Source organism: Haliotis rubra, unplaced genomic scaffold (genome assembly GCF_003918875.1).
Source record: "Haliotis rubra isolate DU_JTF1 unplaced genomic scaffold, ASM391887v1 Scf261, whole genome shotgun sequence".
NCBI classification, from domain to species: Eukaryota; Metazoa; Mollusca; class Gastropoda; order Lepetellida; family Haliotidae; genus Haliotis; species Haliotis rubra.
In genome coordinates, this window is record NW_025766681.1 from 964,686 (window position 1) to 985,799 (window position 21,114).

At 43.6% G+C, this 21,114-nt stretch overlaps 2 protein-coding genes across 2 annotated transcripts in view; both read left to right on the forward strand.

The window, feature by feature from the left end:
- The window catches only part of LOC124280152 (adenylate cyclase type 5-like), a 92,572-nt gene that overhangs the window by 10,416 nt on the left and 61,042 nt on the right, over positions 1-21,114 (forward strand). The window contains exon 2 of the mRNA XM_046716038.1: positions 18,817-19,657. Coding sequence (XP_046571994.1) covers positions 18,893-19,657 — 765 coding nt within the window. The 5' untranslated portion in view covers positions 18,817-18,892. The remainder of the gene's footprint in view (positions 1-18,816; positions 19,658-21,114) is intronic.
- Positions 7,468-7,848, forward strand: LOC124280150. Its single transcript, XM_046716037.1, has one exon. It carries the CDS (start codon positions 7,468-7,470, stop codon positions 7,846-7,848), a length of 381 nt encoding a protein of 126 aa, XP_046571993.1.

A 21,114-nucleotide genomic window follows, 5' to 3' on the forward strand; every position in this document is an offset into this window, starting at 1 on the left:
TCCATACAATGTATGGATGGGGGTCCCCTGGACCAATGCAGAAACATGATGTGACTGTGTAAACTGTGACACAAGACTGCCATTATTGGTTTCTTAATGGGGCGGTGGGGTAGCCTAGTAGTTAAAGCGTTGGCTCGTCACGCCGAAGACCCGGGTTCGAATCCCCACATGGGTACAATGTGTGAAGCCCATTTCTGGTGTCCCCCGCTGTGATGTTGCTGGAATATTGCTAAAAGCGGCGTAAAACCAAACTCAGTCAGTCAGTCAGTATTGGTTTCTTAATAAGTATGACTTATTCCCAACTGTTACAAAGGAAACATGTTATTGACTCTTAGCATGATTAGTGACAGCTGCTGAATTACATTAGTGCCCCATCTTTTGCAATGTTTTGTGTAAAATAGGAGCAGCCATGGAGCCTTGTCTGCTCACCAGATGTCTAGGTTTGATTCCCAATATGGTAGGAAGCCTGTCCACTCACTGACCATTTTATTATTGATTGAGTTTTGTTACTTGTGCTTCAGCCGTCTTGATTAAAACATGATCTAGATTTTGTTGTGTGTGTTCATGGTGTTGCAGATTCAGGTTTGGAGCCCATTTCCTGTCCAGGTCTCTCGTGCCATTAGTGAGATGTGACACACTGGAAATTACTGGTGTTCCGATTAATTGAAATAATCCAAGATTGTTCGCAGTGGCCAAACGACCAAGCAATCGATCACAGTTTCTCATAATCGAACACAAACGATTTTGGTGCCTTTTGCTACCTGCTGATTTTTGGCATTTTTATTTTTCCTGGTTTCCATGGAAACGATTCGGACTTGGTCATAAAGGGAGGGGTGGGCTTCGTTTCCGGAGCATAACTCAAGGACCGTTCAATATGTTTAAGCAAAACTTGGTAGATATATCAAACAGAACCTTACGTGGTGCATTTTGCTATTTGCAGATTTTTGGCCTTTTTATTTTTCCCGGGTTCCATGGAAACGATTTGGACTTAGTCCCAAAAGGGAGGGGTGGGTATCGTTTCGGAGCACAACTCGAAAACTTCTTAATATCTTTCAGCAAAACTTGGCAGAGATGTGAGGCACATTCACACTGATATCCTTCTTTCTGTAGTAAGAGGCGACTTATGAGATCGGGTGGTCAGACTCGCTGGCTTGGTTGACATATGTCATCGGCTCCCAATTGAGCAGATCAATGCTCATCCTGTTGATCACTGGATTGTCTGGTCCAGACTCGATTATTTACAGACCGTCGCCATATAGCTGGAATATTGCTGAGTGCGGCGTAAAACTAAACTCACTCACTCACTTCTTTCTGTAGAATGCCATTAAGAAGATTAATATAATGAAATAAGAACTTCAATTTAGTTAAACAAGAACAATGTACATATTACATCAGATCACTAAGCTCCAAAATAAGATAGGCCCTGGACTGCCAATTTTCCTGAGCCCTTTCCCTGTTTAATACATCCATGAGAAACTTATTTCTTGAGTGGAGCGTTAGTTGTGGTCATGGATGGGACAGTTTACACTGATGAGATTTGTGTTATGTTCCTGTGTGTGACAGTGTTGTGATTACAGTAGTGTATATTGACCACATTAAGTAGCTTGCTGGTTTATATAGCATGTCTTCACAACTGTGATAGATCGATGTTTACACTCACCTAGCCGTATGTACCTTCATATGTCACTGTGGAGTGGCTCATCGTCACAGATAAAGGTGTTGGGTTCAAATCGCTGATGCTTGTGTTAGACCACCCAGATTGTTCTTGAGGGATTTACATGGAGTCCTGTATTTGAGGGTCCCTGGGACTCCTACTCTTAATTTTCAGGGGTCCTGGACAACAAAATGGGGGTCCCAGACATTAAGAAATTATTATTAATACTGTTATTGTATTGTTACAGTAATTAAATTGCAAATAATACCATAACCCAGCTAGTAGCAAACTCAGTGATAACTTATTGTCACTTGATTGGAATTTTTACTTTTGCTGAGTTCCTGTGGACGCGCTAATAAATTTTGTTGCGTCCATTGTATATTTTTATGTGTATAGGATGCAGGAATTGGCGTCCTATAAATCCCTGTTCTTGACCTGTTGAGAGATACAGCACCAGGGAGACCTGTTGTGAGACAAGCACAGGCTGCTAGGGGTCTAGCCTAACCTGGAATCCCCACAGGGAGACAAGCACAGGTTGCTAGGGACCTACACTAATCTGGAATCCCCACTGGGAGACAAGCACAGGCTGCTAGGGACCTACACTTAACTGGAATCCCCACAGGGAGACAAGCACAGGTTGCTAGGTACCTACATTAAATTGGAATCCCCACTGGGAGACAAGCACAGGCTGCTAGGGACCTACACTAAACTGGAATCCCCACTGGGAGACAAGCACTAGGGGTCTAGCCTAACCTGGAATCCCCACAGGGAGACAAGCACAGGTTGCTAGGGACCTACACTAATCTGGAATCCCCACTGGGAGACAAGCACAGGCTGCTAGGGACCTACACTTAACTGGAATCCCCACAGGGAGACAAGCACAGGTTGCTAGGTACCTACATTAAACTGGAATCCCCACTGGGAGACAAGCACAGGCTGCTAGGGACCTACACTAAACTGGAATCCCCACTGGGAGACAAGCACAGGCTGCTAGGGACCTACACTAATCTGGAATCCCCACTGGGAGACAAGCACAGGCTGCTAGGGACCTACACTAAACTGGAATCCCCACAGGGAGACAAGCACAGGTTGCTAGGGTACCTACATTAAACTGGAATCCCCACTGGGAGACAAGCACAGGCTGCTAGGGACCTACACTAAACTGGAATCCCCACTGGGAGACAAGCACAGGCTGCTAGGGGTCCTGCCTAAACTGGAATCCCCACAGGGAGACAAGCACAGGTTGCTAGGGTACCTACACTAAACTGGAATCCCCACTGGGAGACAAGCACAGGCTGCTAGGGCCCTACACTAAACTGGAATCCCCACTGGGAGACAAGCACAGGTTGCTAGGTACCTACACTAACCTGGAATCCCCACAGGGAGACAAGCACAGGCTGCTAGGGGTCTAGCCTAACCTGGAATCCCCACTGGGAGACAAGCACAGGCTGCTAGGGGTCTAGCCTAACCTGGAATCCCCACTGGGAGACAAGCACAGGCTGCTAGGGGTCTAGCCTAACCTGGAATCCCCACAGGGAGACAAGCACAGGTTGCTAGGGACCTACACTAATCTGGAATCCCCACTGGGAGACAGGCACAGGTTGCTGGGGACCTACACTTAACTGGAATCCCCACAGGGAGACAAGCACAGGTTGCTAGGTACCTACATTAAACTGGAATCCCCACTGGGAGACAAGCACAGGTTGCTAGGGACCTACACTAAACTGGAATCCCCACTGGGAGACAAGCACAGGCTGCTAGGGACCTACACTAAACTGGAATCCCCACTGGGAGACAAGCACAGGCTGCTAGGGACCTACACTAAACTGGAATCCCCACAGGGAGACAAGCACAGGTTGCTAGGGACCTACACTAAACTGGAATCCCCACTGGGAGACAAGCACAGGCTGCTAGGGCCCTGCACTAAACTGGAATCCCCACTGGGAGACAAGCACAGGTTGCTAGGGTACCTACACTAATCTGGAATCCCCACAGGGAGACAAGCACAGGCTGCTAGGGACCTACACTAATCTGGAATCCCCACAGGGAGACAAGCACAGGTTGCTAGGTACCTACAGTTAACTGGAATCCCCACTGGGAGACAAGCACAGGCTGCTAGGGACCTACACTAAACTGGAATCCCCACTGGGGGAGACAGGCACAGGTTGCTAGGTACCTACAGTTAACTGGAATCCCCACTGGGAGACAAGCACAGGCTGCTAGGGACCTACACTAAACTGGAATCCCCACTGGGAGACAAGCACAGGCTGCTAGGGACCTACATTAATCTGGAATCCCCGCAGGGAGACAAGCACAGGTTGCTAGGTACCTACAGTTAACTGGAATCCCCACTGGGAGACAAGCACAGGCTGCTAGGGACCTACACTAAACTGGAATCCCCACTGGGAGACAAGCACAGGTTGCTAGGGACCTACACTAATCTGGAATCCCCACTGGGAGACAGGCACAGGTTGCTGGGGACCTACACTAAACTGGAATCCCCACAGGGAGACAAGCACAGGTTGCTAGGTACCTACATTAAACTGGAATCCCCACTGGGAGACAGGCACAGGTTGCTGGGGACCTACACTTAACTGGAATCCCCACTGGGAGACAAGCACAGGCTGCTAGGGACCTACACTAAACTGGAATCCCCACTGGGAGACAAGCACAGGCTGCTAGGGACCTACACTAAACTGGAATCCCCACAGGGAGACAAGCACAGGTTGCTAGGGACCTACACTAAACTGGAATCCCCACTGGGAGACAAGCACAGGCTGCTAGGGCCCTGCACTAAACTGGAATCCCCACTGGGAGACAAGCACAGGCTGCTAGGGACCTACACTAAACTGGAATCCCCACTGGGAGACAAGCACAGGTTGCTAGGTACCTACACTAATCTGGAATCCCCACAGGGAGACAAGCACAGGCTGCTAGGGACCTACACTAATCTGGAATCCCCACAGGGAGACAAGCACAGGTTGCTAGGTACCTACAGTTAACTGGAATCCCCACTGGGAGACAAGCACAGGCTGCTAGGGACCTACACTAAACTGGAATCCCCACTGGGAGACAAGCACAGGCTGCTAGGGACCTACACTAATCTGGAATCCCCACTGGGAGACAAGCACAGGCTGCTAGGGACCTACACTTAACTGGAATCCCCACAGGGAGACAAGCACAGGTTGCTAGGTACCTACATTAAACTGGAATCCCCACTGGGAGACAAGCACAGGCTGCTAGGGACCTACACTAAACTGGAATCCCCACTGGGAGACAAGCACAGGCTGCTAGGGCCCTGCACTAAACTGGAATCCCCACAGGGAGACAAGCACAGGTTGCTAGGTACCTACACTAAACTGGAATCCCCACAGGGAGACAAGCACAGGCTGCTAGGGACCTACACTAAACTGGAATCCCCACTGGGAGACAAGCACAGGTTGCTAGGTACCTACACTAATCTGGAATCCCCACAGGGAGACAAGCACAGGCTGTTAGGGGTCTAGCCTAACCTGGAATCCCCACTGGGAGACAAGCACAGGCTGCTAGGGACCTACACTAAACTGGAATCCCACAGGGAACAATCACAGGCTGCTAGGGACCTACACTAAACTGGAATCCCCACATGGGAGACAAGCACAGGTTGCTGGGGACCTACACTAAACTGGAATCCCACTGGGAGACAATCACAGGCTGCTAGGGACCTACACTTAACTGGAATCCCCACAGGGAGACAAGCACAGGTTGCTAGGGTACCTACATTAAACTGGAATCCCCACTGGGAGACAGGCACAGGTTGCTGGGGACCTACACTTAACTGGAATCCCCACAGGGGAGACAAGCACAGGCTGCTAGGGACCTACACTAAACTGGAATCCCCACTGGGAGACAAGCACAGGCTGCTAGGGACCTACACTAAACTGGAATCCCCACAGGGAGACAAGCACAGGTTGCTAGGGACCTACACTAAACTGGAATCCCCACTGGGAGACAAGCACAGGCTGCTAGGGCCCTGCACTAAACTGGAATCCCCACTGGGAGACAAGCACAGGCTGCTAGGGACCTACACTAAACTGGAATCCCCACTGGGAGACAAGCACAGGTTGCTAGGTACCTACACTAATCTGGAATCCCCACAGGGAGACAAGCACAGGCTGCTAGGGACCTACACTAATCTGGAATCCCCAAGGGGAGACAAGCACAGGTTGCTAGGGTACCTACAGTTAACTGGAATCCCCACTGGGAGACAAGCACAGGCTGCTAGGGACCTACACTAAACTGGAATCCCCACTGGGAGACAAGCACAGGTTGCTAGGGACCTACAGTTAACTGGAATCCCCACTGGGAGACAAGCACAGGCTGCTAGGGACCTACATTAATCTGGAATCCCCAAGAGGGAGACAAGCACAGGCTGCTAGGGTACCTACATTTAACTGGAATCCCCACTGGGAGACAAGCACAGGCTGCTAGGGACCTACACTAATCTGGAATCCCCACTGGGAGACAAGCACAGGCTGCTAGGGACCTACATTAATCTGGAATCCCCACAGGGAGACAAGCACAGGTTGCTAGGTACCTACAGTTAACTGGAATCCCCACTGGGAGACAAGCACAGGTTGCTAGGGACCTACACTAAACTGGAATCCCACAGGGAGACAATCACAGGCTGCTAGGGACCTACACTAAACTGGAATCCCACAGGGAAACAATCACAGGCTGCTAGGGACCTACACTAAACTGGAATCCCGAATGGGAGACAAGCACAGGTTGCTGGGGACCTACACTAAACTGGAATCCCACAGGGAGACAAGCACAGGCTGCTAGGGACCTACACTAAACTGGAATCCCCACAGGGAGACAATCACAGGCTGCTAGGGACCTACACTAAACTGGAATCCCGAATGGGAAACGTGCACAGGTTGCTAGGGACCTACACTAAACTGGAATCCCACAGGGAGACAAGCACAGGTTGCTAGGGACCTACACTAAACTGGAATCCCTACTGGGAGACAAGCACAGGTTGCTGGGGACCTGCACTAATCTGTAATCCCAACAGGGAGACAAGCACAGGTTGCTAGGGACCTATTTTTTCCTGGATTCCTTGAGTCTGATCAGTGTAAAGATTAATTATTGTCCATTGTACAAATAAATTGGAAATAAATAATCTGTTTTAGCAGCATCTAATCATATTTCTAACTTTCTATTTCTTGCAATTAAATCTGCAATAATCACTCTCACTCACTCATCCCACTGACTGACTAACTTGCTCAATCCACTCACTTACTCACATAGCATTAGTAACAATTATTCAGTTGTCACCTTGTGACATGATTGTTCTTGTGTCCATGTAGACAGGTGTGATTGGTAGTCAGGGGCAACACTGGTTGGTGATTGTAAAGCAGGTAAATATCATTGTTTGGGATATTGATTTCCCAAGTGGAAGTGTGAACTGCCGTTACACGGTGGACATCATGGAGAGGACATCATGTAGAGGACATCATGTGGAGGACATTGTGTACAGGAAGTGTGAACTGCAGTTGCAAGATGGATGCCATTGAGAGGACATCATGCAGAGGACATTGTGTAGAGGACATCATGGAGAAGACATTGTGTACAGGAAGTGTGAACTTCTGTTACACGGTGGATGCCTTGGAGAGGACATCATTTGGAGGACATTGTGTAGAGGACATCATGGAGAAGACATTGTGTAGAGGAAGTGTGAACTGCTGTTACACGGTAGATGCCTTGGAGAGGACATTGTGTAGAGGACATTGTGTAGAGGAAGTGTGAACTGCTGTTACACGGTAGACACCATGGAGAGGACATTGTGTAGAGGAAGTGTGAACTGCTGTTACACGGTAGACACCATGGAGAAGACATTGTGTACAGGAAGTGTGAACTGCTGTTACACGGTAGACACCATGGAGAGGACATTGTGTACAGGAAGTGTGAACTGCTGTTACACGGTAGACACCATGGAGAGGACATTGTGTACAGGAAGTGTGAACTGCTGTTACACGGTAGACACCATGGAGAGGACATTGTGTACAGGAAGTGTGAACTGCTGTTACACGGTAGACACCATGGAGAGGACATTGTGTACAGGAAGTGTGAACTGCTGTTACACTGTAGACACCATGGAGAGGACATTGTGTAGAGGACATCATGGAGAGGACATTGTGTACATCAAGTGATATAATTCCGACCCCAGTAGCCAGACAGTTGTTCTACAGTTATAGGTAGATACTGTGGGCTGTGAGACAACATCAAGAGTCGTTATTGCACCATTCAACTCTGACCTCATATATTTCATCTCGTAAAAGAGACATTAAGACCATAAGCGTGTTCTATTTTAGTCTGCCCTGCTTATTTATGGGTGAGAGTTTGCGTGTGTGTGTGTGTACCTGTCACATGTATGTGTGACTGTGTGTGTTGATGGAGGACTCCTAGTCTTTGCATGAATGTGTGTACACGTTAGAATAAGCTTGTGCGGGGGAATTAAGTTGGTTAGCACACAGAATTACTGACCACTGGTCTAATTCTGCTGACATTCCTTCTTTTCACGTTTCAGCCATATATACACTTGTGATGTAAGTCTGACGTAACTAACACAGACATTGTGAAACAGGTCATGAAGCTCAGACCAATGAATTATTTGCTTTTCAGGTAATGTATCCCGAATATTCTCAGAGGCAGAACAAAAGATCGTTTATAAAGCATATTCATAATTTTTGGCAAATCTCATATTAACCTTGACAACATTTTCAACGCCAACTTCCCCTTATCACTCCCCAACCTCCTTGTACCTGTTACCATCACCTGTGAAGATCCGGGTTAGAATGGACTTCAGCAACCCATGCTTGTTGTAAGAGGTTCATGCTGTTGATCACTGGATTATCTGCTGCAGTGGGCGTCCGGTCCAGACTCAGTCATTTACAAACAGCAGTCATATAGCTGGTTTGTTTGAGTGCTATTGTTAAAATAAAGAAGTTGATCGTCCATAAAGTTGTGTCATCTCTAGCATATAGCTGGAATATTGCAGAGTGTGGCATTTAGCAACAAGGAATTAAACAATCTTCCAACCATCAACCCTATTTTATTGTGTCGTAGAAAAAGGTATGCATGCTGCAAGGTATCCATGGTAACATAATTTTTTATCGAGGCTGCTTATGGAGATGTTTATGACCCTTTTCTGATAATTACAAAAGAAAATGAATAGCTGTGTAAGGTCTTGTTAGTGTAATGAACCAACTTAGCCCTGTTAGTCTTGGTCTTGTTAGTGTCGGGTCTCGTGTGTCGCTGTAGCAGCAGATGCAGCGCGCTGTCAGGTACAACTTCCCCTTTCTTGACCGTGGCTTGCAACTCCATCATCAGTAGTCAACGTATTGTTTACTGTATGTGACTGCAGGTGAGCCATAAGTATCACTGTATCATAAATGGAAATTCGCTGTTGGCAAGACACTTAGTACACATGCACTCATTGCATGTGTTGCCATGGTGATTATTGTTAAAAAGGGTGTATTTTCATCCAGTTAATGTGATTAAGGCTGCTTGAAATTCACAATCCAAATGTTGGTCAGACTTGTATTTTCTTGATTTCCGTAGATAGATATTCTTGCTTTACAAGGTACAACAATCTATGCCATGATGTCACTAGAAGAGAAGTAAACAGAAATGGCTCTTTAATGTAATTTTTTCTGTGTTTTTTCCTTAAGTTGCTGACAGACTGGCTGAATCTTTTTGCATTCAAACAACTTTTGTATAATTACCTTAATTGGCACATTATCACGAACTAGTTGACTGTGTTGGTAACATGTGACCCTGTATTTTCTTTGGGGTTTTACACAGAGGCCCAGATAAGCTGCGTATCCGGGTAAAATACGCATAGAAAATTTCCAATTACGCATTGAAAAATAATTGTTGCGTACTAATTACGCATTTAAAATGTTAGATACGCAAAAAGTTTAAAACAAATGCGTACGGAATATATTTCTAAAAATCGCTTGCGTAATGAAAAAGACATCGATTGCTATGAAGTTGTACTGTTAGTATAGGACAAGTGTTGTACTGTCAGTATAGGATGAGTGATCTTTTATGAAATCATTTCCATTATATTTAAGTTGGTTTTGATTAGGTATGACATAAGGCAGAACATACCTGCTTAGTAAACTTACTCAATGACATAATACTTAGGTGAGTAAAATGACTGAAATACGCACATATTTGAAAGCAGTGGGTAACGGAAAATGAAATACCCACTCAACATTCATAATACCCACTCCTAAAAAATACAGTGGGTACAGTACCCACGTGAGTAAATCTTATCTGGAGCTCTGTTTACATGACACACAAATGTAAATAAGCACATTTGTAATGTGCTGAATTCCGCTCCATGGAAGGGCACGCTGAAAGCGCTAACATATTATCTGATCATTTTATCCAGGATAACTCAAGCTGCCTGTGAGGTGCTAGAAGGTTACTGTCTCATGATTTATTCCACCGGGTACCCATTTTCTGCTGGGTGAACAGAGTCAATTTTGAACAAACTCACTTGCCTAAGGTGAGACCACATGTATAACATGTGCTTTGTTGTGGGGCAGGACTGAAGTCCTAGAAACTCTCAGGAGTTAAGCTGCCACACAGTCACCCATCCAAGCACTCTCCGTGCACAACGTTGCTTAACTTCAACAGATTTGTGATATTGCAGGAAATGGGATATTGCTAAAAGCAACTTAAAACCCTACTTACTCGCTCACCCACTCTTTCTTTCAGGGCAGTTACGTGCATCATTTCATCAATCAGTCCGCATGATGAATGATTAATTTCTGGCTCTAAAGAAATTAACAAAGCATACAGTTTTCTACACCATTACCTGACAGGAACCTCGAATTACCCGCAAGAACCCTTTAAACTAATAATTGTGGGTCCCCAGGACCTCCATGTTTGTGGGGGCGGTGGGGTAGCCTAGTGGTTAAAGCGTTGGCTCGTCACGCCGAAGACCCGGGTTCGAATCCCCACATGGGTACAATGTGTGAAGCCCATTTCTGGTGTCCCCCGCCGTGATGTTGCTGGAATATTGCTAAAAGCGGCTTAAAACCAAACTCAGTCAGTCCATGTTTGTGAGTCGAGGTAAAACCCTGTCCCATTGATTTAGTATAATTGCTATATGTTCTCATGGATGGTCACGTCATCCAAACTTTGTGTGGGCTTGCAGCACGTACAAGGAAAACATGTTACGCTAACCAAAGCTGTGAACAAAGACATGTTGCTAATGGATAGGAATTATAAAACTAATGATGAAAGGTTCAGCTGATGGATGCGAACACAGTTTGCTTTGTAGTTCATGTTTTTTGATAGACTGTCAATCATTTGATGCATAATTATATAGGAATATGGATGACACTGTGATGGGCTTTTGTTGGACTGCAGAACACGTCATTTGTCTTCTTCAGAAATTGTGACATTAAGGTGACATTCTGGTGCCATTAACATGATTAAACTGACATAGGGTGGTGCTTGGTAGGTGTTTTCCCATACTGCCTTCAGTTCCAAACTGCCTACAGGTTAATGAACTGACCTATTCTATGGCATCTTCCCACTCTGCCTACAGAAGTTTAAATAAATAACAAGCGTTGGTTGGTAGGACATCTTTATTTATTCTGAGAATTCTCAGTCTTTACATGGTGACATGGATTTATCATGAAAAACTGATAAGTTTTACAGTCTTTCAGCAGTTTTACTGAACATTTGCCATTATGTGATGGATGCAGTTGGTTCCCCTTCTAATTTATTAGGAGTTTAATTAACTGAGAAGATGAGATCTTCTCAACAATTTAGTCCTTTCCATGTTTTTAGACATAATCTGACAAAGACAGAAAAAGCCCGTAACAACATAGTTAAAACAAGCCTACCCAACTTAATCAAATAGGATTAAGTTAATCCTGCTTTGGAGATTACAATATAAGCATGGTAACTGCTTCCCAAAACAAAATAAAACAATATCATTGTACTTGTCTTGTAGTCTTTATTGGATGAGAAGACTCAAAACATACTATACACAGAAGTAGATGCACAGATATATACTAATATAATCCCCCTAATTATCCCTTACTCCAAACGAAGCACCCCTTCTTCATTGATAATTGGGCTGTTCCATTATTCTACAGGGCAAAAAAAATTTCCCACGGTGCCTACAAGATTTTTGTTTGGAACAGTAGGCAGTATGGGACCTAACCGCTTTGTAAGTAGAGTTTGTTTTGGTAAATGAATGATTATTAGGAAGCGCATGGGGTTAGAATATTGATCTTCAGTAACCCATGCTTGTCGTAAGAGGCGACTAACGGGATCGGGTGGTCAGGCTCGCTGAATTTGTTGACACATGTCATCGTATCCCAGTTGTGTAGATCGATGCCCGGGTATAGGTGGAATATTGCTGAGTGCGGTGTAAAACTAAAACTCACTCACTTGACATCTGTGTGGTACATGTCTGAGACCTGCGTCTCATCAGGCTTTCAGACAGCATTGAGCTGACACATGGTGACATGACTGTCATACATTTGATAGTGGCATCATACATAACTCACTCGCTAAGAAGAATCAGAGTGGATGAGGTGTGAGGTGGTTGAGGGAGGTGGGTGCATGATGAACCAAACACAAAATGATACTGAGTCTCTTTGTAACTGTGAACAAAATCTTGTTTGGGTTTGGGGATTGAAACAGGGACAGTAATAACCAAACAGACATTTCTGTGTAAACTAAATTATATTAACTATTTTAATATGTATCTATTCAGGGTCCCGCAGAGCTCCAGATAAGATTTAGCTCATGTGGGTACTGTACCCACTGTATTTCTTGAGTGGGTATTATGAATGTTGAGTGGGTATTTCATTTTCCGTTACCCACTGCTTTCAAATATGTGCGTATTTCAGTTACTTTACTCACCTAAGTATTACGTCATTGAGTAAGTTTACTAAGCAGGTATGTTCTGCCTTATGTCATACCTAATCAAAACCAACTTAAATATAATGGAAATGATTTCATAAAAGATCACTCATCCTATACTGACAGTACAACACTTGTCCTATACTAACAGTACAACTTGATAGCAATCGATGTCTTTTTCATTACGCAAGCGATTTTTATAAATATATTCCGTACGCATTTGTTTTAAACTTTTTGCGTATCTAACATTTTAAATGCGTAATTGGTACACAACAATTATTTTTCAATGCGTAATTCTATGCGTATTTTACCCGGATACGAGCTTACCTGGGCCTCTGGTCCCGATCCTCAAAGCATTTGTAGTGTTACGACATTCGTAAGCCTATATGATAAACTATACTGCAGTAGAGTTTATACAGGTCGTAACGTTACAACTGGGGACCCAGGATGAAACTGTGATCTGTTTGGTTTGCCTCTGACACCACTAGCTTACAGTTACTGTACAGGGATGGAAATACTTTTTGTTCTAAATGTGCCTTAGGGCACCAGACAAACATTTTAAATGTGCCTTTCAGAAATCAAGTGTGCCCATATGTTTTTTAGAATAAAAGACAGTAGCAGTGATGATGATCACTTGAAATTTATTGTTAGTAAACAACAAATGTAACCTGTTTTCTGTTTTCACTGATGTATCTTCTGTTTAAGATGGCTTTCTTAAGCTTCATTTGTAAGAATTCTGTGACAGGTTCACTTGTTCAATATATCTAACATGCACAATTTCCTGTTCAATAACCAAATTTTCAGTACTCCGTATACTCTAAATGGAAAAACAACCACATTTCTTTACATCATCCATCATAATTCCAGGGATTTCCTGGGCGATAAAGTCAATAAATGTTTTTACTTGTTTGTCATTTGCGTAAGTGTTTTGTTTGGGGATTAAATGACTAAAGGTGAGTTATAGATCTAAAAAATTAGGTGTGCCATAAGGGCACCGAGAACTTTTTTCATCCGTGCCATTTCAAAATTTACTGTGCCATGGCACGCTAATACATGAGGTATTTCGAACCCTGCTGTATATCAGAGCACTTATAGCGTGCTGCTGTATGTTTAGATATAAGCTATTACCTACCACTGCTACTCATGCTTTCTATAATGAGCCGTATTGTTGAGAGTATAATGGTGTATGTAATTAGTGGAGTCACTCCCCGAACAATTAGCACTTTCTGGCCACAGACAATACACTGCCAGCACACAACTACTGTTATTGATTACAGGTTTTTATAACTGGATAACCCTGAAAGCAAGGTATGGTGGTTAATCCCTGGACCCGGTGGGCTTGTTAATTACGTACCGGATGGGGGTGGGGTTTGTGTGTGTAGCAGGTGGGTTTGGTTTCCATGTCTGTGTCTTGTACTTTCACAGTATATCAAGACGGTCTTTTGTCCCTGTGTTTTTGTGTTTATGTCCTGTTTGTGATTATGATTATCAGCTAGTAGGAGCGTTTGCAGTATCGGCAATTGTTATGAGCAGCAAATTTAAAAAAAGGCAAACAAAATTTTAAGTGATAAATTGATGTATTTATATCCTCCTCACATACTCTTTTATGAATGAAAAAAACTGAATATTCATCATTACCTTCTGGGTGTAAGTGTTAGAGATGGTGACACTGATAGTCGGAGGCTGACATCATTGTTTGCCGACTTTTGAGAACAAACAGGGTTCACCACTCATTTGTTCCAGCTAGTATTAGATGCCCATTAATGAACAAATTCTGTGAATGACTTGTCTTTTAGGGGTCAGTAAGTGTATTATGTAGAGGGTACCTGAGAGATCAAGAAATGTTTCGACAAGCGATGTAATAAATATTTTGCATGTATGTTCGGTTTAGGGTAAGACTGAACTATGGAAAGAGTTTTAGTATTGGTGTGGTTTGTTTCCCTGAACTCCTCCTGAACAGCTGACACCATGACATTATCGCTTTCTAACTACGCAAGTTCCAAGACATCTGTTTGTGACACTTGTTTCTAACACTGTTTGTCATACCTGTTTCTTGTACCTGTCTCTTACAGTCTGTCACACCTTCACACCTGTTTGTTATACCTGTCTCTTACACCTGTCTGTCACACCTGTTTGTTATACCTGTATGTTATACCGATCTGTTATAATCTGTAATACCTGTCTGTTATACCTGTCTGTCACACCTGTATGTTATACCTGTCTCTTGTTACAGTCTGTTTTTCCTGTCTGTCACACCTGTCTGTTACACCTGTCAATTATACCTATCTGTTATACCTGTCTCTAGTTACAGTCTGTTTTACCTGTCTGTCACACCTGTCTTTTATACCTGTCTCTAGTTTAGTAGTTACAGTCTGTTTTACCTGTCTGTCACAGCTGTCTGTTATACCTGTCTCAAGTTACAGTCTGTTTTTACCTGTCTGCCACACCTGTCTGTTATACCTGTCTCTAGTTACAGTCTGCTTTTACCTGTCTGTCACAGCTGTCTGTTATACCTGTCTCAAGTTACAGTCTGTTTTTACCTGTCTGCCACACCTGTCTGTTATACCTGTCTCTAGTTACAGTCTGTTTTTACCTGTCTGTCACACCTGTCTGTTATACCTGTCTCTAGTTACAGTCTGTTTTACCTGTCTGTCACACCTGTCTTTTATACCTGTCTCTAGTGTAGTAGTTACAGTCTGTTTTACCTGTCTGTCACCTGTCTGTTATACCTGTCTCTAGTTACAGTCTGTTTTACCTGTCTGTCACACCTGTCTTTTATACCTGTCTCTAGTTTAGTAGTTACAGTCTGTTTTACCTGTCTGTTACACCTGTCTGTTACACCTGTCAATTATACCTATCTGTTATACCTGTCTCTAGTTACAGTCTGTTTTTACCTGTCTGTCACACCTGTCTTTTATACCTGTCTCTAGTTTAGTAGTTACAGTCTGTTTTACCTGTCTGTCACACCTGTCTTTTATACCTGTCTGTTACACCTGTCAATTATACCTGTCTGTTATACCTGTCTCTAGTTACAGTCTGTTTTACCTGTCTGTCACACCTGTCTGTTACACCTGTCTGTTACACCTGTCAATTATACCTATCTGTTATACCTGTCTCTAGTTACAGTCTGTTTTTACCTGTCTGTCACACCTGTCTGTTACACCTGTCAATTATACCTATCTGTTATACCTGTCTCTAGTTACAGTCTGTTTTTACCTGTCTGTCACACCTGTCTTTATACCTGTCTCTAGTTTAGTAGTTACAGTCTGTTTTACCTGTCTGTCACACCTGTATGTTATACCTGTCTCTAGTTACAGTCTGTTTTACCTGTGTGCCACACCTGTCTGTTAAACCTGTCTGTCGCCCCGTGACAGTGGCACATGAGTCCATCTTTATCGGAGTATGTAACATCAACTAGTATTGTAAGAGGTAGTTGTTTTAACATACATACATACATACATACATACATACTAACATACATACATACATACATACATACATACATACATACATACATACATACATACATACATACATACATACTAACATTTGTATAGCCCCGATATCCAGCTCAGCTCAGCTGCTCAAAGACACTTTGTTTTTCCCTCGTTCACTGGATGTCAATCTCAACGGCACATCGTATTGTCAATTTCAACTCCCTGGGGAGCATACAACTCTTGCAGCCACTAGGCGCACCGAGTTATTGTGGCATTCCCATCCTTACGAGGTACCCATTCACAGCTGGGTGGACTGGGACACATAGTCACAGTACTTTGTCCAAGTTTACTGCACGTTGTTGTACCCGCAACGGGTGTTTGCACGTATTCATGTGGCCACCATCTGGTCATATACCAACGGATTCGTGGGTTCTTTTAAGTGCACAGGGTTGTGTACTGTACACTAGGGGTTGTGACAACACTGAAGGAGTCTACACACAAAGTTGACTCCAAGGTTTTTACACCCGGTCACAGGTGGGCTCGATCCCGTCACCTCAAGCTCGCTGGATCACTAGCCTGGCGCTTTAGCCAGTTCGCCCACCGCGCCCCCAACAGTCTTTAATGTTGGTTAGTCCTACATACATCCACTGGTGACCCAAGTGATGGCATTAGTCCTGCTGGGGAAGTAGGAGCACTGAAAGTCTGCCTGATCCCCAGACAGGTGGTCTAACTTGGGCTGCCAGTGGTCTACAGCCAATTTCTGATTAATGCTAAGACTGGCTCCGAGATTTATGCTGTTTAAAAACTTTAAGGATCCATGATGAATTTTAATGAACCACATCAGTGTAGGCTTAAATAATAATTATATGTTGGAAATTAGATAGTAAGACAGCGGAAGGTTAAAAATGATTTATTGTTGTAATGTCTAAAGAGGACAACTTTAAGACTTGCTGCAAGGACACAAACAAACAAAGAAAACAAAACAAAAAAGTTCTTGAACTATTGCTGTTGTTGAAAGACAGTGAGTGAGATGTGCTGGGCTAATTACCTGCAATGACCTCTGCTGTCCTATTGCTGTTATGACCGTGAAGATCCGGGGTAGAATAGGTCTTCAGCAACCCATGTGCTTGCCATAAAAGGTGACTATGCTTGTTGTAAGAGGCGACTAACGGGATCGGGTGGTCAGTTTCGCTGACTTGGTTGACACATGTCATCGGTTCCCAATTGCGCAGATCGATGCTCATGCTGTTGATCACTGGATTGTCTGGTCCAGACTCGATTATTTACAGACCGCCGCCATATAGCTGGGATATTGCTGAGTGCGGCGTAAAACTAAACTCATTCACTCACTCACTATTGCTGTTGTTGAAAGACAGTGAGTGAGATGTGCCGGGGCTAATTACCTGCAATGACCTCTGCTGTCCTTTTGCTTTATTCGAGTTATTTCAATTCATTTGTCAGACACATTAATGGCAGATGAAGTAATCTCCGTCATCTCTGATCTCATTATGTCCGCCCACATCAACACCTGATGGACCGCTGGCAGTAATAGCCATGTTAATGTCAAACATGTCATCACCCTGTGATGGACAGACTGGCTTACAGATGACTGACTCTTGTACATACGTGGAAATATTCTTTTTTTGTTTGAATGTGCCGCTGTTGTGAAGGTAAACAGAGAAAGTGGGATTGACAGGAAATACATAAACTTGTAGCTTTATACTAATTATAGGGGGCGGTGGGGTAGCCTAATGGTTAAAGCGTTGGCTCGTCATGCCGAAGACCCGGGTTCGAATCCCCACATGGGTACAATGTGTGAAGCCCATTTTTGGTGTCCCCCGCCGTGATGTTGCTGGAATATTGCTAAAAGCTGCGTAAAACCAAACTCAGTCAGTCAGTCAGTCAGTTATACTAATTATAGACCAAGGCTTTTAAAGTGAGGATAGCATGTGTGACTCTATCAGGACTTGCACAACTCTGAAAACAAGGAGGTACTGATGTCAGTATGGACAAGTGATATTTTACTATGGTCTCTTTAAACTATGAAATATTATTGTTACCATAGGAGGCAAGTGGCAGCCAAACAGAAAATACAGGTCACAGAATGGTAATTTCTGTCACAGAATGGTAATTTATGTCACAGAATGGTAATTTAGGTCACAGAGTGGTAATTTATGTCACAGAATGGTAATTTGGGTTCGAGAATGGTAATTTGGGTCACAGAATGGTAATTTATGTCACAGAATGGTAATTTTGGTCACAGAATGGTAATTTCTGTCCACAATTTATGTCAATGGTAATTTAGGTCACAGAGTGGTAATTTATGTCACAGAATGGTAATTTGGGTTCGAGAATGGTAATTTGGGTCACAGAATGGTAATTTATGTCACAGAATGGTAATTTTGTCACAGAATGGTAATTTCTGTCACAGAATGGTAATTTAGGTCACAGAGTGGTAATTTAGGTCACAGAGTGGTAATTTAGGTCACAGAATGGTAATTTGGGTTCGAGATAGGTAATTTGGATCACAAATGCAGTGAAACAGGTAACTGGGAGTCTGAAGTCTTCCAGTCATCATGGTCATACTTGGAATTTCTCCAGCTTGCCGGATTATTCAACCATTAATGACTCATTTTTTGAAGTTTGCAATAGTTTACTGAACATGCTGAACATATACTGTTCTTCTGCAGTTTTGACATCATTTTGTTTTCTTATTATTGTTGTGGTAGTCAATTCTCTCACTTTTTATACTAATATTAGTAATAGCTATTTTATCTGTTGCAGGCTACTGAAGGTTTTGTTCAGCGGTTTCTATGGCCAACTCACTCCATGCTCCAGACGATGTGACTGATTCTGTCACATGATCATGAGCACCAATCAAAATGAAGGACACAAGGGAACCGGCAATGGCCTGGCCAATCACTTCGGCCTCAAGAGTGGGAAGGTGTCTCCTCTGGATGTGCGACCCGCAACTGGGGGGTCCCATGCCCGAATGTCGGCATGGGACCGTGCTCAACTGCAGTACGAAGAGCAGGAGAAACGAGCCAAACAGACGAAAGTCAAGCCATTTAGTGTCGAAGAGGATGTTGTCATCGGCGGCAGCGTCTGCTGCAACACACGCTCCATCATCAGAGTGTTCAGCTCGAAGAAGTTCAAGAACATTAAGCTGGAGAGACTGTATCAGCGTTATTTCTTCAAACTCAACCAAAATAACCTGACCGTTCTTATGGCTATATTCTGTGTCATAAGTCTCATGCTGTTGATTTTCTACTACATAGGGGGAGCCACGTTGCCAGCAAGGGGAGTAACTCTTGGGATCATCATGATTGTGCTGATAGTTCTGGAGGTGGTGTGCAATAGGACGTCCTGTAATGAACAGCAACTGTTCATTTTGTGTTACATTGTCATATTTTTGTTATGCGGAATTGTTTTGACTGTGACCCTCGACTGTGACCCTCGGGATGCATCGGAGGGAGTGTGGTGCACTATTTTCTTCATCTACATGGTTTATGCTTTAATGCCAATACGGATGAGACTTGCTGTTGCTAGCGGCCTGGGATTAGCCGTCATACATACAGTCTGTGCTGTTGGGATTAACTATGCACAGCCATACATGTGGAAGCAGGTGAGGAATCAGTTTCTGGTTGGTTGGTTGGTTGGATGGTTGGATGGTTGGTTGGATGGTTGGATGGTTGGTTGGATGGTTGGTTGGTTGGTTGGTTGGTTGGTTGGTTGGTTGGTTGGATGGTTGGTTGGTTGGTTGGTTGGTTGGTTGGATGGTTGGATGGTTGGTTGGTTGGATGGTTGGTTGGTTGGACAGATTGATGGACAGAGAAATGGACTGTTGATGGATGTTGGAAGGATGGATGGTTGGCATGGTAGAGGGATGATAGTTTGGTGGATGACAGGATGGACAGATGAAATACTGAATAGACAGTTGATGGATAGTTTGAATGGAAAATTGGATAGATTGAAGGATGAAAAGACATGATGGATAGTTCGATGGACAGGTGGATATTTGTTTTGAGTAGATGGATTTGATGGTTTTGGATGGTTGAGTAGATGGATTAACAGACTAATGGATGGGCATATAGATGGGTATGTTGATGAATGGACTGATGAATCAAGAGAGAAATTGATCTATGAATGGACAGATATGGATGGATGGAGAGGAATTCATGATCAAATAGATGGATGACAGATGGCTCAGTGGGCAGCTTGGCTGTTGGATGGACACATGATGGATGGGGCATGAACATGATGAAGGACGGATGAGATCAGTGTTTGATCAGTTTGATCTGCATGTGTGACAGATGTGTGATTAAGTGAAATGATATAAAAAACAACTATGACCACAGTTTCCATTGTAGTTGGTGCCATGGTTACATAACATTTTTCATTAACAATGATATTTTTGTCATCTATACCAATCAGAGTTTCATTTTCTAAAGAAAGGACAGGTGTTTGTTTTGGAAATTTTGTTGAAAATTTTGTAGGAAAAAAACTCTTGCTTCACTGATCTGAACAATCTCTGGAGTTGTTTTTTTGTTAACGAACAATTGACAAAAATACTTTATTGTTGTAGGTGAAAAGTGTAAGAATTGCAGTGTTATTCCTCCATTGAGATATGTTTGTGTTGTTGATCCCAAATCTGTGTTATAAAAAACAGAATCCTTGAGGTCATACAGACTATTGACAGCTCCGTTAGGATGGAGAGTGCTATATGTGGAAAGTTCATCCCCTTTCGTACCAGTTGTAATTCTCTGGCAGCCACTTGTAGGTGTCATCAGGGGTCCCTGTAGGCAATCTCCATCAGGAACAGACAGGGTGTTTATACTGCCTGAAATAAACTCATCAAAGACCCACATAGGTCGGGGAGGGTTAGTGGAGGAGGGTTAGGGAATTAGAATAATGCTATAATAAATCCATTATATGGTTTTCATCAAAGTTCTTTAAAAAGAAATTGGCAGAAGGATACGGTTCTACACACAAAAATCATACTGATATTTGCTGGCTTCTCAGTTTAGCATGTCTAGTGTTGGCTCATCTGTCATCAAGGAAAACACCTTGGTCCGGCCTATT